This window comes from Rasamsonia byssochlamydoides (assembly GCF_041956645.1).
Source record: "Rasamsonia byssochlamydoides strain NRRL 3658 unplaced genomic scaffold VTN77scaffold_58, whole genome shotgun sequence".
In the NCBI taxonomy this organism is placed as follows: domain Eukaryota; kingdom Fungi; phylum Ascomycota; class Eurotiomycetes; order Eurotiales; family Trichocomaceae; genus Rasamsonia; species Rasamsonia byssochlamydoides.
The window spans coordinates 152,511-178,784 of NW_027192441.1; the positions used below are offsets into that span (position 1 = coordinate 152,511).

Consider the following 26,274-nt stretch of genomic DNA (forward strand, 5'->3'; position numbering starts at 1 on the left):
GACTTTACTTTGCACCTGTCATGCGCTGAAGAACTATCCCCCGGCGTTGCACAGACATAGTGGATTTTTCTCCGCTCTTGTTCAGTTCTTCTCCTCTCACATTTTCCCTTCTCTCTTCTTTATTTTGTTGATCAACGCCCCGTGTTTTCATCCCTCCCTTCTGGCAGTGGTGGGTGAGGATCCATTCTGTTGGATCCCTCCATTCAATCCTCATACATAAAAGGTGCATCATCTCGTCGTTCGTTACCTTGCTTGCATATAGCGGGCTTGTTCTCTCACTACCATCGGCGCTCGCGCCAAAAGACAAAAGAACAGCAGATATCATGTTGAACCGCCTTTCCGGCCTGCTCTACCTGAGCAGTCTGTGGACGACTGTGAGCGCAGATGAGGCCCCCGAGCCGTTTCAGATGACTTGGTCCACGAAGACCTTTGGGCCTGATGGGCCATGGTATGCTGTCCAAGTGGGCGTTGGGACCCCGCCACAGACCCTTGATCTGTATCCAGGAGGGAACTGGGAAAGCACCATTCTCACCACCCAGATTTGCCAAAACCCCGCCGCCTGCTCTGGGAGTCAAGCTGCCCTCTTCAATATGGATCAGTCTTCGACCTTGGACAACTATTCCATCGCAGGCCTCTCTTGGGACGGCGAGATCTCATTAGGCGTGAATGACATCCCACTATTTGGAGTCGCCCATCAATCTTTCGATGACGTTGACGTTGGCGGACATATCATCCCCAATGTCTCCTTAAGAACTGTCAACTCGATCGAGCAGACCTATCCGGGCAGCCAGAGTTACCCTGTCGAGGTGGGCATCCTCTCCCTGGGTTCGAACAACCTCAATCAATCCTTCACTCACCCTCCTCTCCCGGATATCAACACGACGTTCGTCAACAGTTATCTGTACACCACCAATGTCATCCCGTCATACTCGTATGGTCTGCACATCGGATCCGTTGCCTTCAAGATCCCGGGTTCCCTTTTCTTGGGAGGCTATGACCGGTCTCGTGCTCTGGCGCCCGTGTCGGCGCAAGCGTACGACGGTCAGTCTGCCACTTTCCCTATCGAACTTCTCGACATCGGCCTCGGGGTTGCCACCGGGGCCTCTCCGTGGGACTTTGCCAACAAAACAGGCCTGCTCGGCCAGGGCAATTCCTCCATTGGGCAGGCCTTGTCGGTGCTCGTGTCTCCTCCGGACCCTTACCTCTACTTTCCGCAGAGCACCTGCGATGCCATTACGGCCAACTTGCCGGTCCAGTTCCAGCCTGCCCTAGGCCTCTACTACTGGAATACGTCCAGCCCCGAGTACAGCAAAATCGTGACCTCTCCGTCTTACCTGGCTTTCACGTTCCGGCTAAATAGCCTCAATACCGCCAATTTCACGATCAATGTCCCCTTTGCGCTCCTCAACTTAACGCTGGAGGCCCCACTGGTCAGCACCCCGACGCCATTTTTCCCATGCTTTCCCACCAATGGCACCTACGGGCTCGGGCGCGCTTTCCTCCAGGCCGCCTTTGTCGGGGTTAACTGGGGTGAAGGAACCGGGAACTGGTTCCTGGCTCAGGCGCCGGGACCCAATTATCAAGCGACCCCGTCGATCACCGACATCGCCGCGAGCGACTGCACCCTGATGGGCTCTCAGAGCAGCTGGGAGGAGAGCTGGACGGGACACTGGACGCCTGTGCCAACTGCCGGAGATGATGTCTCCAGCGGTTCTGGTGGTTCTGGTGGTTCTGGCAGTTCCAGTTCCAGTGGCAGTGGCAGCAGCAGCGGCAGCGGTCGCCTGTCCTCCGGCGCCCAGGCCGGGATCGGGGTTGGCGTCGGCGTCGGTGGCCTGGCAATCCTCTCTGCTCTGGGCTTTTTCTTCCGGCGCCGTCGTCAGCAGCACGCGGCCCAGGCGGAGGGCGAGCCCTTGCAATGGGGCCCTCCCCCTCCGGCTGCCCCCGTGGAGCAGTACAGTGACAAGGACTCGAACGAACAGACGTATCAGTTCTACAGCTACGGTGGCCATCCGCAGCAGGGCCCGGTGGAACTGGAGCCCCAAGACAATCGGCCGATCCACGAGCTTCAGTCGTGACCGGTCTGGCCCCTCCTCTCCGCGATTCATTTCCAAAGTACCGGTTCGGCCGTTCCCCTAACTTTCGCCTTTCCGCTGTTCTCCTGATGACGATATTAGCGCTGCTCTCCACCATGATACCATTATTTGCCTCAGTTGTGTGTATATCAAGTCTCCCACGGGCTGTGACGATGAGATGTTGTGCTTCAGGCCTGTATGGATTCTCGCTTGCTTTTCTTAGACTGTTGTTGATGTCCCCCCCCCCCCCCCCCCCGCGTCCTCTTGGATAGCAACTGTATTGATTTAATAGCCCGGCGCTGTTACGGCCGGTCAGTGTATAGTCTATATAGCGTAACATATTGATGAATCCCTCGGCAGAGCAACTGACAGCCCAGCAATGTGTGGGATACACATTTATACTCCTCTCCGCTAGACGAAGTCCCTGGCCGAGTAGTGATCTTTCTCCGAGCAGGATAATTTAGCCAGCTTCTTGATGATGACCATAATCTTATCTGATCCGAGATTCGGGTTTAATCCGATTTGTTATCTCCGAAGCCGAACCTCCCGCTCCGCTTCCTGCGTTGCCTCTCCGGAGTACTTGCGGAGGCGACTGAACGACAATTACCTGCCGTGCTTTCTTTTCTTTTCCTTTCCTGTACATGCCTTTTGTCGATATGATTTTTCCTTTATTTTAAATAAGCTTAATATTTTCTTTGCCTGTTGTTCCGGGCTCACGCTCTTCCAGTCTGTCGACCGAGCCTCTGCAACATGGCTCTCCCACGGTCAGCCGTTCCACGCTGGAACGCATTCCGTCTCCTTCGCAGGTGCAGGAATAGCCGGCCACCGCTGCTCCTCAGACCTCTGTCCTCCTCGTCCTCGCCGTTGCCCATCAGCCGGACATGTCCTGAGCCCACCTGCGCATGCGCGCCGACTCCGCCCATGCCGGACGGGCTGCCCATCGACCATGAGCACCCGCTCAATGCGACCATGGCCGCCTATACGCAGCAGGTCCTGATTTCGACAGGAAAGCAGGATTGGACCAGCCGGATCGAGGAGGACGGGGTGGGTGAAAGCTGGGGATCGCTGGCGCGGGGCTTGAAGGGTCTGGTCGGGCGAGGAGGGAAATACGCTGACGTATGTCGTGTCTGATCCAAAGTCAGCTGGGATTTATGAACTGACGAGTTTCAAAATCTAGCCATATAACAATGTCGTTGTCACCAATTCATCCTTCTCTCCGTCTGCCAATCCCTCGTCCCGCTTCGCCTCGGCCTTTCTCTTCCCCGCATTCAAATACGTGCCCTTTATCCCTGTTGCTTCTTCGCATGGATCGTCGTCCTCATCACCGTCCACTGAGTCGGAAGTCGACCTCGAGACCTTCGTCCGGGCCATGCTCCTGCCTCACGAGCTCCACCCGGCCCACTCCGCCGTCCCGGAGTCCAGACGGGGAGAAATGACGCGCGCCCCAGAACTCGTAGCCCATTTCCCGGACATGATTGATATCAAGCAGTCGCCGACCATTCTGATTTGCGGCCATGGCGGGCGCGACATGCGCTGCGGGATCATGGGTCCGGTGCTGCGGGCAGAATTCAAGCGCGTGCTCGAGCAACGAGGGTTCGGCACCAACCAAGACGAGAACAATGATGGCACCACAATCAAAGTCGATGGGCCCAACCATGCCAACATCGGCTTGATCAGTCATATCGGAGGTCACAAATACGCGGGGAACGTGATTATCTACATCCCGCCGGGTCTGATGACCACCTCATCTTCGTCGTCGTCGTCTATATCGACGAGCCCGAATCCGCTGGCCGGAAAGGGCATCTGGTATGGCCGCGTTGAGCCCAAGCATGTTGAAGGGATCGTAGAGGAGACCATCTTTAGAGGAAGGGTGGTTGCGGATCATTTCCGCGGCGCGATCGGGATGGAGGGGGAGATCTATAGACTGTGATGTAGGGAATGATAGAAAAAAATATATATATTAATAATATAGAGATTAACCCAGGCAAGTATATATTTTGGGACTGTTAATATTATTATATTATATTATGTGTCTACAGTACAAGAGGGGGGATTGACGTTCACTGTATTGATACCGATTTTCCACCAGAAATAGTTCATTTAAGCCGATCTATATATACTACGGACTTTGCAAATCGAAATCAAAAAGGAATTTCCTGGAAATTCAATGAGCTACTGCCCAGGTGCTGTTTGTAAATGACCAAAACAGGTTAGTCCGCTTATTATCATCTGCGCTAACCCCATCGGGCCGGAGTCGGAGCCAAAAAATCGACGCCGCCGCAGCAGCAACGCCGATGGAATCAATTCAATAGTATTTCTAACACAATTGATTAATCGATTTGCTGCGGAGAGACGGCCTTGATTCAATTGATTCCTTGTTGAGACTTTCCTTACGGATCTCTCTTTTGAAGCTCTTGCTCAATTGATGGACCGCTCCCAATTTCATGCTAGCTAACTACTAGCATGGCACGCAGCTCATGACGTGACATGATATGAATGACACAATGCTCATACAGGACAAAGTTCAGTGCCGGTTACGACAACGACAACGAAGATGCCTATTTTCGCCCTCTCGTGTGCACGCGCGCAAGTTCCCGCCGCAATGATGTTTCCTGCTTCCCGGAGAACCGAAGTTGTCTTTGGCGGACGGCGGTATTTGTTGACGGGGAGGAAGACGATAATTACGACGACGACGAGGACGACTACTGCTTGGCAGAATAATGTTGGACCTGCCTGGATTTCTTCCCGATATGGCAAAACGGCAACTCCTTTTCTTCCCCTCCGCAGATCGGCCTCGACTGCGTCCTCCCGGCTGGACCTCCTCGCGATCGACAAGAAATGGCAGGAGAGATGGCAGCAGATGGAACTGGAGAAAACGAAGATAACAGGCCCGACCTCTGGAATTGGCTCGAAAGAAGACGACCGGCCCAAATCTTACGTTCTGGCCATGTTCCCCTACCCGTCGGGCACGCTGCATATGGGCCATCTGCGCGTGTATACCATCTCAGATGTGCTGGCGCGGTTTTATCGCATGCGGGGCCACGACGTCCTGCACCCTATCGGCTGGGATGCTTTTGGGTTACCGGCGGAGAACGCGGCGATTGAGCGCGGTATCGACCCGGCGGAGTGGACGAGGGATAACATACAGCGGATGAAGGCGCAGCTGAGGAGTATCGGGGCAGCGTTTGATTGGGATAGGGTGTGTCGATGTTTGACCTGTTCTGAGCACTCTTATCATGGTAGTTTATGCTAATTGTGGCTTTGATCTTAGGAATTGACGACATGTTCACCCGACTTTTACAAACACACCCAGCGGATTTTCCTCATGCTCTACGAAAAAGGTCTCGCCTACCAGGCAGAAGCTCTTGTCAACTATGATCCAGTCGATAAGACGGTGCTGGCAAACGAGCAGGTAAGCTGACTTCATGATTTCGCATGAACTGCTTGTTGACCGGTTATACAGGTCGACGCCAAGGGCTTCTCGTGGCGCTCCGGCGCAAAGGTCCAGCAGATCAAACTGAAGCAGTGGTTCTTCCGCATAACCGCCTTCAAGGAGGCTCTTCTGAAGGACCTAGATACTCTTTCTGGTGGCTGGCCAGAGCGTGTGTTGTCCATGCAGAGGCATTGGCTGGGCAAGTCGCAAGGCGCGAAGATCAAATTTCCTATCACGGTTGGCGGCGAGCATCTTGATGTGGAGGTGTTTACCACACGTCCTGACACCTTATACGGGGTTGAATACCTTGCCCTGTCGTTGGATCATCCGGTGGTTGTAAAGGCCGCCAGGACGGATCCCGCACTGAAGAGTTTCCTGGACGAGGCTGCCAATCTGCCTCCAGACTCTAAGGCCGGTTATCGGTTAGCGGACGTGTATGCATCCCATCCGCTGCAAGCCATCGACAAAGAGAGCCCTCATCTCTCCCGCAAGCTCCCTGTTTTTGCTGCTCCTTACGTCCTGAGCGGCTACGGAGAGGGGGCTGTCATGGGCGTGCCAGGCCATGACATTCGAGACCTGGCCTTTTTCAAAGAAAACGTGAAGCCAGAGTTCATCTCCATGGTCATCCAGCCGGAATCTACTGTCCAGGACGAGGCCACCAGTATTGTCCCTGCCGAGGACGCCAAGGCGTTCACCGAGGAAGGATTCCTCACTGCGAGATGCTGGAAATACCAAGGCCTCAGCTCGAAGGAGGCTGCCCGACAGATCGTTTCCGATCTCAAGCAGCTTGGCCGCGGCGAGACTGCGGAATCGTGGAGATTGCGCGACTGGCTGATCAGCCGGCAGCGCCACTGGGGCACTCCGATCCCCATTATCCACTGTCAGTCCTGCGGTCCGGTTCCTGTTCCCGTCGACCAGCTTCCGGTGATGTTGCCAAAGGTTGAAGGCGATTGGCTGAAGGGCAAGAAGGGCAATCCCCTTGAGTCCGCAGAGGAATGGCTGCATACTGAGTGTCCCAGCTGCGGCGGGCCTGCGAAGCGGGATACCGATACCATGGACACATTCGTCGATTCGTCATGGTATTACCTGAGATATTTGGATCCAGCGAATGAACACCTGCCATTCTCACCGTCTGCGGCTCGGCCGGTTGATATCTACGTGGGCGGCGTGGAGCACGCGATTCTGCACCTCCTCTACGCCCGCTTCATCTACAAGTTCCTTGCGCAGTCGGAACTCTTCCCCGAGATTGCTCACTCCGGTGCTGCGGCAGCGCCCGCAGAGCCTTTCCGGACGCTCATATCGCAAGGCATGGTGCATGGAAAGACCTACACGGAGCCATCGACGGGACGATTCTTGCTGCCATCCGAAGTCGACCTGACAAATCCTGACAAGCCGCTGATCAAGGGCACTCAGATCACGCCGAATGTGTCCTTTGAGAAAATGTCCAAGAGCAAGCACAACGGCGTCGATCCGACGACGTGCGTGTCCAAGTATGGAGCAGACGCCACGCGCGCGCACGTCCTGTTCGCCGCGCCGGCGGGCGAGGTGCTCGACTGGGACGAGACGAAAATTGTCGGCATCGAGCGGTGGTTCGTGCGGCTGTGGAAGGTGGTGCAGGACGCGCGGCAGAACTTGTCTGAATCGTCGTTCCAGTTGTCTGCCAGTGACTTGGCGTCTAGTCATGCAGTCGCCTTTCCGGCTCTGTCAAAGCTGTCAGACAGCGACGCTGACGCCGTTCTGGCCACTCACCGAACCATCGCCTCCGTCACGCAATGCATAGAAAGCAACCCGTACGCGCTGAACACGGTGATTTCCGACCTGACGAAGCTGACGAACGCACTGGCCTCGTCGCCACCGACGACACCGGCCGTGCTGTACCTCTGCGTGTCGTCTCTCCTCCGGCTGCTTGCGCCTGTCGCTCCAGCGCTTACTTCTGAGTGCTGGGAAGTCCTCCACAGCTCTGTCTTGCCAGAGGCAGCAGCCGAGCAGCAGGCTGCTTTGCCCTCAACCATCGCAACAGCACCCTGGCCGACGCCCCTCCTCAGCGCCTCCGACGCCGAAACCCTCTCCTTGCGCGGCGGCCAAACCGTCGCCGTGCAAATCAACGGCAAGCTCCGCTTCAGCGTGACCATCCCGCGACTGCTATCGCCGACGTCGCCAGAAGAGGAGCAGAACTGGATTATTTCGCGGATCCTGGAGACGGACGAAGGGCGGCGGTGGCTGCGCGAGAAGAACGACTGGGAGAAGCGCCGGCGGGTGGTTGTTGTCAAGGGGGGGAAGTTGGTTAATGTTGTTTTCTGAGAGGTAACCTCTAGACAACACTTTTCCCCCTCCCTTTTTTTTTGCTGTACTATATAAATATAAAAAAGGAAAGAATAAGGGCGGTTATTAGTACGCTGACTGAACTTTCCGTTTGCGACTCGACTACCTAATTTGTCGTCACGCCAACCTGTGTATGTACGTCTACCATCTTTGTATTATAAGGAATATGCCGAGGAAATACTCCGTAGAATATATCTACCTAGGTAGGTAGGAAGCCCGTCTGGAAAGGAAGTTATTTTTTTTACAAAAGAAGAAGAAGAAGAAGAAGAAGAAGCCCTATGGCCAAAAGTCCCCGGCATAAAGACCAGGTATATTATTCTCTCTCTCTCTCTCTTCTCTTTTCCAGTTAGTCAAGAAATAAAGCGGCAAGACCTTTACGTAAGTAAGGCTTGTTGTATACAGATATGTTATGTATATACCTACCTACCTACCTGTCTTTCTTATATACGGCAGAGGCGCTGTGCTCTTACACATACAGTCACTCCAATTATAGGTAATGTACACGTCCATTACAGTACTAGATATAGATGTAGATCTTTTTTTGTATTATACAGATGAATGGAAACTAATATAACATAATATTTATTCCCGCGGATTATCTATTCTGCACGGGGAGAAAGAGAAGAATGATCTCAGATTGGATATATCCAATTGTTGCAGTAATCATTAGGCTCGTGATTATCAATCACAATTACAATCACAATTATCCCATCCACGTAAACCTAGCCAAGTAGCTAGGTACTGTGTTATGTATGTATGTATGTATGTACATGTACTCTACATTGACTAACTAACTAATATGCTTTCCTGCTGTTCCCTCCCTGCCTCTTTTTTTTTTTTCAAATAGCGATAGAAGGAAGAAAGAAAGAAAGAGAAAAGAGAAAAAAGAGAAAAAAAGGGAAAAGAGAAGAACTCATTCAAGACAGACCATGTACTTCTTCAATGCCAGTTGACCTGGCTTTCAAGTTCAGACATTGCATCGCTGGCGAAATCTAAGCGGCGACGTTCTAACACGCAAGTTCACGTTGTGTTATGTACTCCGTATTCGCGAGCCGTTTGATTCCCTACCATGTTATTGACCTGGAGGGATTTTATTTTTCTGGGATGGGCAAAGTCCGCGGATTTCCCATGTTGGGAAGTCTGAAATGTTGCCAGTCAGCAGGGTTCTCTTGATCCCGCTTTTTCAATTTCAATTTCAATTTCAATTTCGAGGTTTGGCTGGGAGTGCAGTTACAACGGGTCTTGTTAATACCCACGTAAAGATTTCCATGTCCAATGTGTCCTGGTGCTGTAAATAAGACCATTCGAAGGGCCTGGCCGGAACATCTAGGGCGTTCCCAGCTGTATTGTTCAGGTAGCACGGCCTTGACCGGGTGGATTTCGCCTATGGGGGTGCCGTCTTGTGCGACAAATTGGAGTTCCACCAGTATCTTGGGCATTCTCACAATGCCGTTGGCAGTTACCGTCCGCTCATAGCCACACTGAAGATGTTCTGGTATGACGAGGAAATGCCGATCAAAGCCGAGGAGAATGCAATCGTCCCTGAATAACTCAAGGTAGGAGGACGCTGAGTCATCAAGGACTTCAAATTGCTCGACCCTTTCTATCCCAGGAACTCGGACAAGAACGGACATCTAGTTTTTCGAAAGGACATTAGTTAATTAATATTTTGAAATCGAACCAGTTGAATCACGCCATCACCTACCTTGTGGAAAGCCGTTACCTCATCCCTTGAAGGATCGAAATTGGGCCGTTGTGGTTCTGGAGGATAGATGGACAGACTGGCTAATTATAAGACTGATATATATATATCTCACCTCACAAGATAAAGGGAGAAAGCAGGAAAAAAAACTTACACATTCGATCCAGAAAGATCCATCGGATCCGTGTTGCTTCTTCCAGTTCTCTATAGCTTCTCGACGATTCGCAGAACCAGGCGGTCCGATATCAACCTCTTTCCTTATTCCTTTGTACCAGTGAGTTGGGATCCCAGCCCGTGGCTCTAGCTAGCCCGACCGATAGACAGCAAGAACTGCGTTGATATTTTCCTTATTTCTGTCGTTGACCCATGATTCTGTGGCCATCAGTTCTTTCAACTCTTCGATCTGATAGTATGCCAGCGGTTTCAATCCCGGAGGCTCTGACGGAGGAATCCTGTCCGTGTCAGGTTAGCATATATTTAACTCCCACAATGCTTTTCATTCACCTCGTTCATTGCACACATACACCGGTCCTGGCGGAGTACATTCTTCTATCCACCGGATCTTCTCCTGGACAATCGCCGTTAGTTCTGGCTTAGAAGACAACCAGCGGTCCGCAATGCCCTGAAGGCGGTTTATTTGTTCCTCCTTGAATCTATATATTTTAATTATTCTTTCTGTCAGTCGCATGTTCTATATTTAAAATTAGTTATGATTAGTCATCATCACTTGCTTGGAATAACTACTCCATGGATTCCACAGAGCTCGTCTGATCCAATCATTGTCGTACTTCGCCCATGTCGCCTCGTCCCATGGAATGGCCTCTGGCCTTTCCATGTCTACTGCAGATTAGTTAGTTGAAACGGGATTGGGAGCTTCTCGCGGGGGTGTGGAGAATGAAGATAAAGATGGACGCAGAATTGCAGACAAGACGCGAGCGAAGAGCAGCATCTTCTTCCTTCCTGCCGTTCTTAACAAGACACTGATATGAAATTCCGTCTGGTCAAATCCATTAAAACAACGGCTTCCATTCAAATGCGAGTTCAATCAAATCGTTGTCATGCCGTACTGATGTATGAATTTATCAGCTTGTGGAGCCCTGAGAGGTGATGAAGTAGAGGCTAAAGCAGAAAGTCGCAGTTTTGGGTTTTGTGTGCCTCCAATCGGAAATTAGGCAGCAATCACACCTGACCCACAAAAAAGCCCTAGTTTTATGTTTTAAATCATTAGGAAACTATGTAAACTATTCCAATTCATTTTGAATCTTCTCTGTGAACTACTCCGTACAGGGAGCAAGAATATTATCAGATATCAAAGAAGGGAACTAAATGTCAGAGAAAGGATGAATGTACATACATCAATCTTCCCTAACTTGATAAGTGTACTAAAGATGATCGACTAGAACTGAAGAAACATGGCGAGTCTCCTTAATCCAGCCCAATCAATCAATCGTCTTCTAACGAGTCGAGTCCAGTTGGACAGGAAGCAATGTGGTATCCACATAATGAAACTGTCGTTGCAGTCGATCTCAATACTCGTGACAGACATAAACATCATGAAGAAGAATAGCAGAAGTGAAAATGTACTTTACACACGTGAAATGGTTCAATAACGATACAGATACAGCTGTATGCACGAAGAGAACAGAATTTATGAAAACAATAAACCAGAACAAATGTTCGCTCGGAAAACTGTCCACTATATCCATCCGGCCCACCGATTTTCAGGCTGGTATGCTTTCTTGGGTAGTAGTATATCCTGCGAATTGCGGAGAGGCCACTGCTCATTCTGCTGCGCCGACGATTCAATCTCAGACCCTGACTCAAGGTCTCTTTCCGCCTGCTTGACCTTGAAATCCAGCGGCGGATGCGGTGGTAGTTCCTTCATCGTCGCCGATCGGGAAATGGTTTTCTTCCTGCTTGGTTCTGGGGCCTTCGCATTGGAATCTTGTGTTCCGGATGTCTGCACCCAACTTTCTGGTACTTTGTCAGTCGGCGATCGGAGCGTCACTGGAACGTCCAAAGAGTGGGCAGAGTTTGCGGACAAACGAAGCTCTTCCCGAAGGCCGGAAGGAGCAGCCAAATATTGGGATCTTTGAGTTGACGAGCGTATGGCAGGAATGCTAATATTGCTCAAGCGAAGTCCTATCTGGACCGTGGCCGAGCTGACATCAGAGGAATGGCGATGATGTGAGTTGGCAAAGGGCGCTCTTGGCGGATGCAACATGTTCTCGTCAACGGCCTCGGAGATGCTCGATGGTGGATGTAACAGATGCAACGGACGCAATTGTCGAGTGCTCTCTTCCGTCGGGAAGACTGAGTATTGAGATCTTTTCCGAGAATGTTTAGGGGGCCCGCGTTCCACCAACCGCGGTGGCGGAGGGAGAGATTTATAAGGATTCGGCCGATTCGGCTTCAACTTGCTTGAGGCGTTGCTCTCAGTGTCGCCCTCGCTATTGTCTTTCTTCGAAGGACTTCTGGACGGAAGACTTTGCAGATCAGTCTTGCGATGGTCCGCCAAAGTCACTGGGCTGGTAATATGCTGCCCAAAGTCCAACGCGTTCGAACCAAAGAATGTCCATTTCCTGTTTCCCTGCCATGATTCCACCGGACAAATGGCCATGCTGTCTGCATTTGATCGAAGCAGGAGATGGAGAAAAGAGTTGACAATTCCAAACACGTTCAACGCCACCGTCGCCATCATGAAGGTCGCTTGGGAGCGTCGAGAAAATGTAACCTGCCCCCAGAGAGGTATGACAAACGACTGCCGCCGTCAGCAACAGACAAATATCCACCAGATACATGGGAAACCTACAAAGAGAGCTGCTGCAAGTCCCAGATAGTAGACCATCCGACTGGCGGCGATCCTCTCTGTGCGGTCCAACTTGGCCGTGCGAAGCAGCTGAGCCACCAATATCCCGCCCATGGCAAGGTAAGAGATGATCAATCCCAGTGTGATTCCAAAAGCCACGTCGGCCCACGGTAGGGCAAACACAAGAAGCCTAGCAACACAGCTGTCCTGCGCAGGTTGACGAACGCTCGTAGGGATCCATGTGAGAAGTAGCATGACAGGAACCGCGACCCAGCATATTGTGACATTCCATCGACCACGAGAGGCAAATCGATCCTTCCAAAGACCCCTATAGACCGTCTCGATTCCGAACACGAAGAGAACGAACCCGACGATCCAGATAGCTGCACATGGTTAGACGTCTGGCAAGTCTGGCAATAGGGGCTTTGGGACGCACCTGGAAAGACTAATTGGCCGATCGGTCGACAATCTTGGATCATGACGGCCTCAATTCCTATGGCTTGGACTGTTAGAAAGACCACCCCCTGGGCCAGAATGGCCGTAGAGAGTGACAGTGGGACCACCTCGGCGGGATGGACCATGTGAAGCAAGTTTGGTCTCTTCCTGTCGAATGTTATTCCTCCAGGCAACTTTGACGTGCTTGAGAAGCTGACATACCCTGTCTTCGGTAGGAAAGTCGTCTTTGCCAGGCTCCTTGCATCATAGAACACCAGACCGACGACGATTGCCGCAGACACCATATTGAAGGCCACTAGGAGTATCGTCGACATTCCATATTTGACATCATTCTGGCGAGTCAGCTCCATAATCAACTGTTGCGTCTCGTTTGTGTAAGTGTTGGTCGAGACATGACTTCCTTGGGCTACCGCCCCTGAAGAGGTAACAGAATAATCCATGGTGTCGTCTTGAGAAGACGATTTAAATGAATGACGAAGCCGACATTAGAAGTTTTTCCATTCGGTGTGAAGAATAAAGGAAATAATAATAAAGAACGAACAAAGAAATTGTCAAAGAATAGAATCAGAAAAAAAAAAGGTAGCGACAAATCTCTGTAGGCCGAGACTGCCGGAGTCTCGACACAACGAGAGATCCCAGGCCAGCTGAAGTCGCAAAATGCCGTACCAGGGCCGAAGAGAAGGGAAAGATAACAATAAAGGCAAGAAAGAAGGAAGAAGGGGAAGAAAGTGCAAAAGAAGAAACAAATTGAGAAGCGCTCAAGACTGACACCAGCGGCCCGGATCGGTAATAAGGTCCAGTGCCACAATTAGAAGTGCTAGCCTGGTCGAAGCTGTGTCAGGCATTTTCTGGATCAGGAAGCTCGGGATGTTGATTTGTTGCAGGAGTTTGGCTTGACGTCCGGCAGAGCTTATTTGCGTCAACGGTGTCAGAGAAGGATGGTCCCTGCCAGGCCCAAGCTCTATCACATCCACATGTGGACCAGGATGGTCCAACAGAGCGGTCGTTCATCACATTCTTAAGCGAGATAATTCATTTTTCAGGATCTTTCTAAAGTTTCCGCATTCTGCATCCGAAGTACGAAGAAATGTGCTGGAAACCAATTCAGCACATCACAGAGAAGACAGAACTGCCGTTCCGGTGCTGAAGTCGAAACACATCCCAAGAGTTAATTGAGATAGAGCAGCACGAGAAAGCGAGTTTTCTCTTCAAATTGGCGCCGAATTCCACCATCCTCGGCGGTGGTTATTGCGGATAGTGCGGAAGGACGCGGTGAGGGGAAGACGGAAGGAAGGCTGAGACGGAAAGGGGTTTGGGTCAATGCGGGGTGAAACCGCCCGGGTTTGACGATGGAGGATAGTTCATGGCAGCCATTTATTAATCCAATAAAATGACAACCTTGCGAGTTTCTCGGATATTTTGGCCTTAGCGTGCGGGTATTTCCCGTTTCAGATAGGTTTGACTGACTGACTACTTAGAATTGTACAGAACATCTGTACCGTGCGGGATTACACGGGCCAAACTAATTTTCAGGATTATAATTATTAGTTGGATATGACTGATTTGAAATGATATCTACGCGATATGAAATTGTCTATCACTAGCCCAAGAGATTAATTAAATTAAGATTTATAGGGAGGTAGATAATTCTGAATTAAAATAAAATACGCTGCCTCATGTTTGAGAGTCTGAATATTGTTTTCAATGACTATTCGGACGGAGTCCGTACCGTCAAGCATGCATAATCTTTTTATTTTTAGGTTATGCCGCTCGGACGATGGCATTGCCACGTGGGGTGCCAGATCAGGTAACGTGGCATCGTTTCGATTTCTGGATAATGGTCTTTCCTGAAACTAATTCCAAATAAATAATGATATCATGCAGAGGTGTTAGAAATTCTGTTCTTGGGTCAAAGCTCATCATTTCTCCACTTGCGATTAAGAGCACAATGGAATTTCGGCGTCAATATCAGACCTAACGATGACGTAACTAGACTGAAGTTGACAAGAATTGGTTAGATGCTGTGGAGTAGAGGAGACGGCGTATACAAATGCACCTCGATATCATGTGATCTGTGTATGCAAGCACCTTTTGCTCCTTTTGGCCCGTCACCCTCTATCTCAGATTATTATCATGCTCAACAAGGCTCGCTTATAATCATATGGATTCCTCTGCTGATAGATCACAAAATGTTGTCACTGACTAAAGAGAAGCTCCAGGCGCTAGATTCGTAATCATAGTCGTAGTCGTAACCCACCCAGTCGCAGCAGCCGTGGTCGTCACCGCATTCTCTCCTACCGACGAAGTCAGGAATCTCGCTGCTGACACAAAGCCAGCACCATACTTTGATTTTGTCGACAAATATGATAAAATAACTGAATTCAACTAGAACTGGAACTATCAAGAAGATAAAAAAAATGAGCTAATTTTAAGTCTAAAAATTACTCTGGCTGATAGCTTCCATCTCCTTCCTTTATCCTAGGCACTGATAGATTTTGAGGTTGGCCATGAGCAAAGTTACAACAGTAGTAGTACCTGGTCAAAAGTTTCCTTCCGTTCACTCACTTCCATTTTCCCGCAAAACCGGGTTACTGGGCAGCCTTAGTACAATCATCTCTCAACAAGCTTATTATAAACAGCAACTATATTTATGGGGAAAAAAAAAGTAAAATTTTTTCTAATAAATAATTATTTAAATCAAAACTTTTATAAAGAAAGATTTTTAAGTACTATTTTGGTTTTTGGTATGAAGTAATTTTCTTTAAGAGAAAATTGATTTATTTACGTTTTTCCAACTAATCTATATATTTTTATATATGTTCTACCTCCACCCTACCACCATTCACTTCATACAATATATTGTATTTATTTTTTTTCGCTTTTCTTTGGAAAAGAACGATAATATTTAATTATTATTATTATTTATTTTGCACGCAGAATTTCAGATTAAGACTTAGGGTAAGTAGTAATCTTCTAAAAAAAAACTCATAGGGGGCCAGGGGCCCGGGGGGTTTTTTTTTCTCTTTGTGATGGCGCTGATCGACTGGGTGGCAAGAATTGGACAGGAGGATCTGACCCGGTAGCAGAGATCCCCCAGTTCATAAGGGGAAAAAAAATGCTCGAGGTAGATAGAGATAGAGATAGCCTGACTTTCAATAGAAAGACACTGAGTAAGGGAAAAGAAAAGAAAAAAAAGAAAAAAAAAGAAAAGGAGATCTCCAGGAAGGGTCCAGCTTGTCTATACTTTGTAAACTTAGGCCCTTCTTTTCTTTCCCTAGCTTAGCTTTTCTTTGGCTTTTAGCAAGATAGGTCGCAACCAAAATGAGATCTTTCTTCTCTTTGACAGTGCTCTTATGCTCTTCTTCTCCTGTCCTTTTTTTTTTTCGTTTCATACCCTAATTCTAATAATACCTTTAATATAATATATACCTAGGTAGTAATAATTTTGACATAGCTATTTATTTTGGGATTTTTTTTTTAAAAAAAATTTCAATCCATCGACAGTAAGATAACTAGAATTTTGTCAACGTTCTGGGAGTTAGTTTGCGATCGATCTGGCTGTGAATGAAGCCTGCAACTAAATAGCCGCGACAAAGGAAGGAAGGAAGGAAGGTGATGGAAATCTACACCAAATATGGAGGTTTCAGCTTATAAAAAGCCCATCGTTGTTTTCTTTCCCCTCTATCCTTATTCTTTCCATAGTCACCAGTCTCTCTCTCAGTATCCTTCAGTCTCCGACAAATTTTAAGACTACTTCTCCTGAGATGAAACAAGGACTGCCCAAATCGCATGTATGTATGTGTTGTAATAGTTCAATCACGTGGACCATCCACCAGGGAATGGAGTGGAAGAGATAAGGGTCAACGCAAGTGGTGGATCACCCCGTTTAACACTCACTACTACTTCGTACCTAAATCTACTCTACTATATGAGTTAGGCACTGTACGTAGCTGAGATGGATCGTCATCCTCGAGAAACCCGTTCTCGCTATATGCCCAATCATACACATACACAGCATCATTCAGCTATCTATCTAGACGTCACTTGATACTGTGATGCCGGAGGGAGCGCCTGACACCGATCGACTAGGTTGTTAACGTGTCCCTACCGAAATGGTGTGCTCCCACGACCAGATCCGCCCGTTTGTCATTCAGCTACGCGAGTGGCAGAATTATTGCCCGAGTGTTGACTTGGTGAAGTGGAGCCCAGAGATACAGATGTTGACAATGTTGGTTGTGGGTGAATCGAGTCCTTCATCCATCATCCAGATGTCGGCATACGAGCAGATATTCCCGCCACTCTGGCTCCATCGCAAGTCATCATATGTGGATCAGTTCTGCGTGTAGTATTTGGGAATTCGAAACCTGGCGAATCTTCTTATCTTCCGAGTATGAACGCTCGTGAAAGAGGAGGCACTCGACTGACTCGATGAATGATATCATCAGGCTGGACCGGTGGTGTCTCTACCTGGGTATTTTATCGAGAGCGGAATTTAGTCCATTGGATCTGCGGAGGTGACGATCAGAGAAATGCCTGCGAGCTCCTAAAACCAATCAGTTCATAGCATGTCTTCATGACAGCCGTAAGTCTTCTGACGTGGTCGTGGTCCGTATCAGGTGATCCGACTCGATGGCCACGTGTGAACAAAAATCACCATAGACAGGGCGTAGACGGGCTCTCTCCCTTGCCATTCCATATGGACGCAGCATTCTTTGCGTCGTCTCCTCTCGTACCCTTCCTCTGACGTCTTCGAGGATTCTGAAGAGTAGTCTGCTCCCTGCCACTGGAAACGGGCGGACTGGAAGACGCGTGCAGTAGACACAGCATGTCGAGTCTCGAATAAACCTGCGACAGCAAGTAGGAGTTTCAGTGCCGGATCTGCACAGCCGGCCAAATAGTAAGCCATCGTCTGGAAGCTTGATACGCAAAGGTCTGCTGCAACAGTCGAATCATTAGCCATTGAAGATGGCCGTATCACTTGTCAGGATTCTGTCGTCTCGCCGTCCAGGAACATCTGAAGCGAATGTCTGCAAGACCATATTCAACGCAGGGACCGCTCGCACACCGCTCAATCCGCACTTGCCATTCAGGCTGTACGACAACGGAGGACTCTGGATTCCAGGGCACAGACTGTGTCTTGGAAAGATTCGAATCGAGCGGCCACATCACAGAGAATGCTTCAGCAGTGTTGCCACGATGCAAAACACCCGTTCGCGGTGTTGTATGTATTCAACGTGCATACTGCAACAATTCTCACCATTTTCACTGGTCGATTAGTGAAGTAGTTTTTGTCAAGAGCATCGTCGCAGTAGATGCTTGCCAACACATTCACCGCAACTGTGGCGCAAGTCAGTGATCTCACAGACCACGTTGTGGTATGTGTAGAACTCGTTTTCGAGATCAGAATCCTAATGGTGTTTCCTTTTTCAAAACGAGCGCACACCGAAACTGTGCCGGCGGTGCCGCGGTGAGATGTCCGTTCTCGGAAATTCTATGCTTCCAATAAGTCCATACCCTGTCCGTCTGTGCGGCGCGTTTATTACGGAGTATTTTTTTTATTTTTGGAGAAGGTCGATCGCGTTCCCCACGCATACGTCAAAGTTGCGGAAGAGCGGGTACTCCCCTCAGGATAGTCGGATGCCATTAGTCATGACTTGCTTCAAGGGGGAATTCCGGGTAAATCTCGGAGGGCCTCCAGGCGTCCGAAACAGGAAATCTTGATGATGGTGACTCTTAGAGTACGGCGCGTTCCTGCATCAAGGGCCCACTGCGTGGAGGGTCAATGACGCAGTGACTGTGATTTTCTAATTGCGGAATATATCACGGCACCTTGCGGATGTTCGATGACCATATACCGCCGCAAATTTGAGTGGTGACATGGCATATTGCATGTTACATGTCCTGGGGGAACTTGCTCGAATGGGTCCCCTCATTATGTCAGCTTCCCCTCACTGGCGGGGCTGGAAATCTCCCCGATGCGGTTTAGCGTGAGGGGAGATCGTAACTGTATCAGATTCCGTCACGTGACTCCGCGGTGGTTTCGTGGCGGACTGCGAGGACCCTGTGACCCTGCAGACACCCGCGAGCACTCGCAGGCATGCGCATCGCAGGTTGACAGCGAGCGAAACTAACTTAGGTAATGGCTATGGCTGCTGGACTAGTCAATTGGCCGAGTGGTTGGACTGCAGATGCGCGGTTCCCCTCCTTGCGCAGCGTTGTTTGTTGGTAATTGGAGGATGTTGGAGACCCCGCATTCGTCTGGAGAGACAAGGGGGAAGGCCTGCGGCCATTGGGCTTCGATCTGGCAGACCTCACATCGGCTTCCCGAGCGCGACTGATTTGCCAGATCTGACTTCCTGAGGTGGAAGCTGCATAGAGGCGCTTCCCAGTTTGGATGCGGTCTACGAGATGAGATCGACTGCTGGTGACGGAGAGAGCGGAACGATGCTCATCACCTGTCACCGTTCGTCGTGCGGAGACCGTCCTTGACGGGTTGCAACCAGAGGATGTTGTATCAGACATCATCACATCAAGCCCCTCCTTCGGCTGCGGAGCCTCGACATCGGTGAGCCGGGCCCCTCGGCCAGTGTGCGCCTTTCCTGCCGGGCATTGGGCCTCGTATCCCTCCGGACCCTACCCAGTTCTGCCTCTCTCAACGCCTCTCGATGGTGGGGCAGTCTGTACCCTTTCTCGATGGGGTAACACAATAACCGCGCAGCCTGTTTCCAGGATGTCCAGAGTGGGAATTCTGTTGGGCTGGAGGGGTATATATATCTGCGTTCCCTCTGCTCCTCAGCACGATCTTCTCTTTCCATTCCAACATCATCAAGCATCAAGCATCAAGCATCGTCTTCGATCTTCTGATTTTCCTGCCTCAGCTCGCTGTGTCAGTTGAGGTTAAACTGGTATGTGACAGAACATGACAGAACACTCTAGCCCCCCTGCTGCACCTTGTTAGGGTGCTGGTGCGGAATGCTGGCCTGCCCTGGTGGGAAGGTTGTCGCACTGCCTGGTCGCTCCTTCCCCGCATTGATCGGAGGCCTCTCCGCGTCCCTGGGCAAGCTCGGCAGCAACCTTCCTGATATTGCATGCTGCATGCCTACTCATGTATGACCTCATGCTGACTGACTGCTGTCTTGCAGATCCGAAGTACTTAAATCTCCTCTTCTCCCAGAGAGAAAGTCGATCTTTTTTGCTTCTCAGACCTTGTTGAGTCTTTGAGAAACATCCATCAAGATGGTATTTCTTCGTGCTCTTTCTCGGCAGCTCCAGCGTCCTGCTGGCAGCTCCCTCCTCTCCTCCCGCGCTGGCTTCCAGCGTGTCCCTCTGACATGCTCGTCTCCGTTTACTGGACTTCGTACACTAACCGCGACTGCCAATCGACAGGTCAAAGTGTTGATGTGCCTTTATGACGTAAGTATTCCACACCCCAGCCGAAACCTTGCACACACCTTGGAACGGACAGGAACACATTCCATTCCGTCCATCATTCCAATTGCGCAAACCTCGCTGACGAAAGACAGGGCGGTGAACACGCCAAGCAGCAGCCCGGTCTGCTGGGTACCACCGAGAACGAGCTCGGTCTCCGCAAGTGGCTCGAGGACCAGGGTCACACTGTCGTTACCACCTCCGACAAGGAGGGTCCCGACTCGGTGTTCGAGCGGGAGCTGGTCGACGCCGAAGTCATCATCACTACTCCGTACGTTCCAGCCGTCCTTCTGATTGGCATCCGCTAACGCGATATTGTCGGTAGCTTCCACCCCGGATACCTGACCGCGGAACGCTTGGCTAAGGCCAAGAAGCTCAAGCTCGCCGTCACCGCTGGTGTTGGCTCTGACCACGTCGACCTGAACGCGGCCAACAAGACTAACGGCGGTATCACCGTTGCTGAGGTCACTGGCTGCAACGTCGACTCCGTCGCCGAGCATGTCGTCATGACCATCCTGCTCCTGGTCCGCAACTTCGTCCCTGCCCACGAGCAGATCGCCCGCGGCGAATGGGACGTTGCCGCCGTCGCCAAGAACGAGTTCGACCTCAAGGGCAAGGTCGTCGGTACCGTTGCCGTCGGCCGTATTGGTGAGCGTGTGCTGCGCCGTCTCAAGCCCTTCGAGTGCAAGGAGCTCCTGTACTACGACTACCAGCCCCTGTCTCCTGAGGTTGAGAAGGAGATTGGCTGCCGCCGTGTCGAGAACCTCGAGGAGATGCTTGCTCAGTGTGACGTTGTCACCATCAACTGCCCTCTCCACGAGAAGACCCGTGGTCTGTTCAACAAGGACCTGATCTCCAAGATGAAGAAGGGTGAGTATAGAATTCCTTGTCTCTAGGACTTGAAGCTAACTGAAGACAGGCTCTTGGCTCGTCAACACTGCCCGTGGTGCCATCGTCGTCAAGGAGGATGTCGCAGAGGCCCTCAAGAGCGGCCACCTCCGCGGCTACGGTGGCGACGTGTGGTTCCCTCAGCCCGCTCCCAAGGACCACCCGCTCCGCTACGCTCAGCACCCATGGGGCGGTGGTAACGCCATGGTTCCTCACATGTCCGGTACCTCGATCGATGCGCAGGTCCGCTACGCCGAGGGTACCAAGCGCATCCTGGAGAGCTATTTCTCCGGTCGCCACGACTACCGCCCTGAGGACCTCATCGTCCACAAGGGTGACTACGTCACCCGCTCTTACGGCCAGCGCGACAAGATCAAGGCGTAGAGGTATGCAAGCACGCAGGTCGGAAATGCAATGCATTGCAGTTAGCTGCTAGATGACGGATGACTATGCCTATGGGCTTAACATGTCATGTATATACCTGAGGATAAGAGATATATAAATGAATAAATTGTTTTTACAAACACTCCTTATTGTATCTCTCCAGTCAATTTTGTTAGCTTCAATATCGACAATTTATGAATTGAATTCCACTCGGTGATAAAACGAGCGATGACTTCTTCTGGAAGAAGAGTATCAGGACATGACATACTACTTAGGTACCTGAGTGAGCGAGTGGATGTGGTTGCCATCCATTTCCATGGTTCCTCCCGGTGAAGCTTCCTCTCTTCTCCCTCTCTCAATCCAATCCAATCCAATCCAACCCAACCCAACCCAAGCATTTGCAACCATCAATCAGTTGGAAACAAACAAACGAATGTAACCTGATCTAGCTAGGGAAGTACGAATCTCTCCTACTCCTACCACGTGAAACTCTCCTCCATATAGTCGATAGTACTTAGACTCTGTCTCTTGCGGCACACGCGTCGCACGTCGTCGCCCAGACTGCCCGCGCCACAGACCATGACCCCCATCGCGCCCACCTGCTGACTCGCCTCGGCCGCGACGATCACGTCGATCTGTGGTCGGCCGGCGGACATCTGGATGATCGAGTCTGGACGGTTGTTATTGTTGATGCTGGGGACGTCGTCCAGCCGGGTGATGAAGATCTGCACGCGGAGGATCTCCTCGCACCGGGTCATCTCGATGATGGTCTTCATCCATGGCCGGATCCATTCGAGATGGTCGAGCGATTGCACCGTCCAGATGAGCGTCAGTCGTCGCGTGGCGACTGTGCCGTCGGCGAAGCCGGCTACTAGATGGCGTGTGAAGGGGACCAGGTGTGTGATTCCTACGCCGCCGGCGAAGAGCATTACTGTACCGTACGAGTCGAGACTGTGGAGGCTTCCGTAGGGCCCCTCGGCGAAGGCTTTTAGGGATACGCGGCCGAAGGCGCTGTTCGCTGCGCGTTTATATAGCTGATCCGTGAAGCCCTTCTTGCGCCGGATCAGGAGGGATAGCGTCGTTGTGGACAGCATGTCCTGGCGGGTCATGACCAGGCCTTTGTCCTCGCTGAGAGTCTCCTGTCCCTCGCTCCATGCGACGCTGAATGGGTGGGAGGTCCACAGCCCGACGGACGGGACGTACAGATACAGATGCTGGCCCGGACGGAATCTCCATGGACGGGCCATCCTGATCGAAACTCGGAGGGTGTCACCGGGCAGAGCCTCAACGAGAGCAGTCGTTCCTCCTTTGCCGACGTTTCGGAACAGCAGGATGGCCAGACGCGTTACTCGCTGCAGACATCAGCAAGCCAGTTGCAAGTGCAGGACGTTAGTACTTACCTCTCCGATCCATGCACCGATCGCGGCAACAATCCAGACCTGCTGCGGATATCCGTCCAAGTGGTACCAGACAGCGACCAGCGCGGCGGCAACGACGAGGATGTGCATGTGAAGAAACGTTTCGTAAAAGGCGTGGCGGAGGGCGGAGAACGAGTGTAGCATGAGGGTGGTGAACATGATGACTGTCTAGAATCAGTTCAGCGTATCTTTCCTGATTACCACGTATTCTCGACTCTTGAGTATAATATAACTCACCACAAGTCCAGTCAGAATTTGCGTGCTTTCTCGTACTGACTGTAGGAAAGCTGCGAACCCTCCTGCAGAAGCAAGTCAATAACCATGCCGAATGTTTTCAGCAAAGATAACTTACCCTGCTGTACCGCAGGAATGATATACGACAGAGCATGGGTAATCGCCTCGAGGACCACAATCCGCGCCAACCAGCGGTGGAACAGGTTGAAAGTATCAAACGAAACACCCGTCAGCTTGATGAGGATGTTATTACGCCCGGCGATGAAGATCAGGGGAAACAGATTGATAACGGTCAAGGTACCCGCTCGACTGACCAGCATGCCAGCAACCTCCTGCTCGGGATCCAAAAAGGGGATATCAATCAGCAAGAGCACCAGATTCATCGCCACCAGTCCGGCAATGAGCAGCGTCGGGAGTCGTCCGGGCACAGCGCCCATGTTGATTCCGGACCTGCCGAGCTTGAGCTTGAACTCATTGTTGTGCCGCGTCCCCAGCAGCGGCGCATATATCAGATGCTTCTTCAACACAGCCAGGATTGGGTGAGGCTGGACGAAGGCGCGCTGCGTCTGGTTATTCAAACTGGTCAGTTTCCGGATATGTGCCGCCACGCGGGATGCCAGGTGGTAGATGGCGGTGATGGCTGCCAGGCTGCCGAGAGTGAGCAGGATGATATACGGGAGTTGGGCTTGGATAGTTGCAGCAGCAGCAGCACCACTACCACCACCACCACCGACATGATTGTTGTTGTCGTCTTGATTGCTGTTACCGCCGCTATTGCTGCCTGTAGTTGGGCTTTGGGCTTGGGTTTGACTCTGGCTTGTGTCGTGCGCTGCAGCAGCTAGTCCAGCCAGTCCCGACAGGACGACCAGAAGATACAGATGAAGGTAGATGTTCATATTCATTTTCATATCCATTTTCGTGTTCTTGTTCGTGTTCGTTTCTTGTTCCGCTGTCAATGAGGCCAGCTCAGACAGGCGTTTTTTTTTTCTCTAATAAGTCAGTCAGTCAGTTAGTTTGTCGATCATTTATCATCATCGATCGAAAGGAAAGAAAATGATCAAGAAATGGGGGTTAAATTGGTGGTAAGGAACAGTGAGAGCAGTGAGCAGAGAGCAACAGGAAATGAAGTAATAAGATACCTACCTACGTGGGCAATTCCTTTCTTTTCGTTACGTTTTTTTCTGTTTTTGAATTCGAATAATTTGAATTCTTCAAATACTGAAATGATAAAATTGAAATGAAGAAATGAAGAGAGTAGAACAACTCAAGAAACAGAATGAAGAAGATGAAGAAGAAGAAGATGAGGATGAAGAATGAAGAATGAAGATAAACAACTAGGGAGAAAGAAGAAGAACAGAAATAGAAAAACGAAAAGGAACGGAGAGGAGAAAAAAAAAAGAAACAGAGATCGATATGCAGACATAGATAGACGATACAGTTGATATACCTACCTAAGAAAGAACTTCTGATCGACCCACCGCTGGATATCCACCCCACCCCATCCACGGTGGCTGCGCTGCATTGCGTCGTAGACTACCTACGTGATGGAATTAGCTAAGTACACAGACCAGACTCCACGTCCCCTATGCTGTATGTCTACTATACTCTAAAACTCTCTATACTGGGTACGAGAAGCATAGCCACACCCACGCCCGCGCAATGCTGCTACAGCCAGTACTATCGGTTTGATCACAAAACGGACTACCTACCTGCCATGATTGCTGTGTATGCACACGCAATCGGCACACGCAATAGCGACCCCTTGAAGACTTGCCAAGATACATGCGACACGACTTGGCTTGGCAGTGGCAGTGGTAGACAGACAGACTGACTGATTGAACAGTAGATACAATAGATAGATAGATATGTACGGAGTAGATAGGTAGATAACAAGGTTGTTATCCTGTCTGATTTGCTCGGTAGATGGATAGTATGCAGATAGATGAAACGTAACGGAAACGGATAGGGTTCGGGCTTGCCTTGTCCTTGTTCTTGCCGTCGTTCTCGTCTTCGTCTTCATGTCGAAATAGAACGAGAACGAGAACAAGAAAGAACGTGACGTAAACCACCTATCTATTCTATCTATCTATCAATCTTGCTATCTCCCTACTTAATCTCCCTACGTAGGGCTGTACTGTACGTATATACACGTAATATATCTTGGCAATTGCGTCAACACAGACAGATAGATAGACAGATAGATAGTTTTGTCTCCGATCATAGAACTGAAGACTGAATGAAGTATTCTTGAATCTCTCTCTCTCTCTCTCTTTTTTCTTTCTTTTCTTTTCTTATAGATAGGGAATGATAAGCCAGCTCGATATGATATGATATGATATGGTGTTTAATAGTGATAATGATATAGTGATAGTGATAACAATCCTCTACAGGTTGCGTCTCAGATCGTGTTTCACATCCACATTCACATGCACTTGCACTTGGCGACAGGCATTGTCGAGTAGACTAGACTACTAGACTAGGCTGAGAGAGGGCACACACGAAACGAAAGTTAAAACTGGACTAAAATTAAAATTAAAATAAAAAAAACTCTTGGACATTACCTAGATATTTAATTGATTGTCGATGGGGATATCTACATCCTGACTAACAGTCTCAATCCATATCAATAAATAAGAACTGACTGACTGATACCTAGAACAATGTACATAATGTACATATATGTATGCAAGAAAATTGGTTTCTTATAGCATGTTTAGATAGATAAGTACGTTCAGATACTTGCTAAAAAAAAAGAGATAACAGAATCTCTAAGAACTCTTTTTATAGTTAGTGAAAAGCTCTTACTAGTAGGTAGTGCTATTTGACCTTAGATACCTAATTAGGTAGCAAAAAGAAATAGTCAAGATGTTTAAACGAGTTTAAACCAGAGAAACAAAGAACATAACATAATAATATACAAAATTAATCCATTTACTCACCAAAACCAAACCACCTGCTTGCTTCCTTATATAATATGCCATATAAATATAACCTCATATATTATGTAGTAAGTATACCTAAGTAAACCTTGACTGAATATATATACCTCTTAATACTTCTATAGATAGAAGAAGGTCTAACTACTCCTTTTTTTTTTCTTAGGGCGCAGTATCTTAGTACATAATTCT

The 26,274-nt window shown here is 49.8% G+C and overlaps 8 protein-coding genes across 8 annotated transcripts; 4 read left to right on the plus strand and 4 right to left on the minus strand.

Moving 5' to 3' along the window:
• Positions 1–323: 323 nt before the first annotated feature.
• On the plus strand, positions 324–2,075 carry VTN77DRAFT_7199 (uncharacterized protein; the record flags this gene model as incomplete). The annotated part of the gene is made up of 1 exon (XM_069423561.1): positions 324–2,075. The coding sequence occupies one exon, from the start codon at positions 324–326 to the stop codon at positions 2,073–2,075; it is 1,752 nt and encodes a 583-aa protein (XP_069275556.1).
• A 747-nt stretch (positions 2,076–2,822) lies between these two features.
• VTN77DRAFT_7200 (uncharacterized protein) lies at positions 2,823–4,002 on the plus strand (the record flags this gene model as incomplete). The annotated part of the gene is made up of 2 exons (XM_069423564.1): positions 2,823–3,188; positions 3,250–4,002. The coding sequence occupies 2 exons, from the start codon at positions 2,823–2,825 to the stop codon at positions 4,000–4,002; spliced, it is 1,119 nt and encodes a 372-aa protein (XP_069275557.1).
• Positions 4,003–4,626: 624 nt separating this feature from the next.
• VTN77DRAFT_7201 (uncharacterized protein) lies at positions 4,627–7,806 on the plus strand (the record flags this gene model as incomplete). The annotated part of the gene is made up of 3 exons (XM_069423565.1): positions 4,627–5,271; positions 5,344–5,484; positions 5,536–7,806. 3 exons carry the CDS (start codon positions 4,627–4,629, stop codon positions 7,804–7,806), a joined length of 3,057 nt encoding a protein of 1,018 aa, XP_069275558.1.
• Positions 7,807–8,847: 1,041 nt separating this feature from the next.
• Positions 8,848–9,706, minus strand: VTN77DRAFT_7202 (uncharacterized protein; the record flags this gene model as incomplete). The annotated part of the gene is made up of 4 exons (XM_069423566.1): positions 8,848–8,967; positions 9,084–9,461; positions 9,533–9,608; positions 9,684–9,706. 4 exons carry the CDS (start codon positions 9,704–9,706, stop codon positions 8,848–8,850), a joined length of 597 nt encoding a protein of 198 aa, XP_069275559.1.
• Positions 9,707–9,952: 246 nt separating this feature from the next.
• Positions 9,953–10,364, minus strand: VTN77DRAFT_7203 (uncharacterized protein; the record flags this gene model as incomplete). The annotated part of the gene is made up of 3 exons (XM_069423567.1): positions 9,953–9,981; positions 10,034–10,182; positions 10,261–10,364. 3 exons carry the CDS (start codon positions 10,362–10,364, stop codon positions 9,953–9,955), a joined length of 282 nt encoding a protein of 93 aa, XP_069275560.1.
• Positions 10,365–11,225: 861 nt separating this feature from the next.
• Positions 11,226–13,234, minus strand: VTN77DRAFT_7204 (uncharacterized protein; the record flags this gene model as incomplete). Its single annotated transcript, XM_069423568.1, has 4 exons — positions 11,226–12,290; positions 12,342–12,721; positions 12,775–12,941; positions 12,996–13,234. 4 exons carry the CDS (start codon positions 13,232–13,234, stop codon positions 11,226–11,228), a joined length of 1,851 nt encoding a protein of 616 aa, XP_069275561.1.
• A 6,796-nt stretch (positions 13,235–20,030) lies between these two features.
• Positions 20,031–21,494, plus strand: VTN77DRAFT_7205 (uncharacterized protein; the record flags this gene model as incomplete). Its single annotated transcript, XM_069423569.1, has 5 exons — positions 20,031–20,033; positions 20,181–20,207; positions 20,318–20,493; positions 20,548–21,092; positions 21,142–21,494. The coding sequence occupies 5 exons, from the start codon at positions 20,031–20,033 to the stop codon at positions 21,492–21,494; spliced, it is 1,104 nt and encodes a 367-aa protein (XP_069275562.1).
• Positions 21,495–21,970: 476 nt separating this feature from the next.
• VTN77DRAFT_7206 (uncharacterized protein) lies at positions 21,971–24,060 on the minus strand (the record flags this gene model as incomplete). Its single annotated transcript, XM_069423570.1, has 4 exons — positions 21,971–22,846; positions 22,895–23,080; positions 23,150–23,211; positions 23,265–24,060. 4 exons carry the CDS (start codon positions 24,058–24,060, stop codon positions 21,971–21,973), a joined length of 1,920 nt encoding a protein of 639 aa, XP_069275563.1.
• Positions 24,061–26,274: the final 2,214 nt, after the last annotated feature.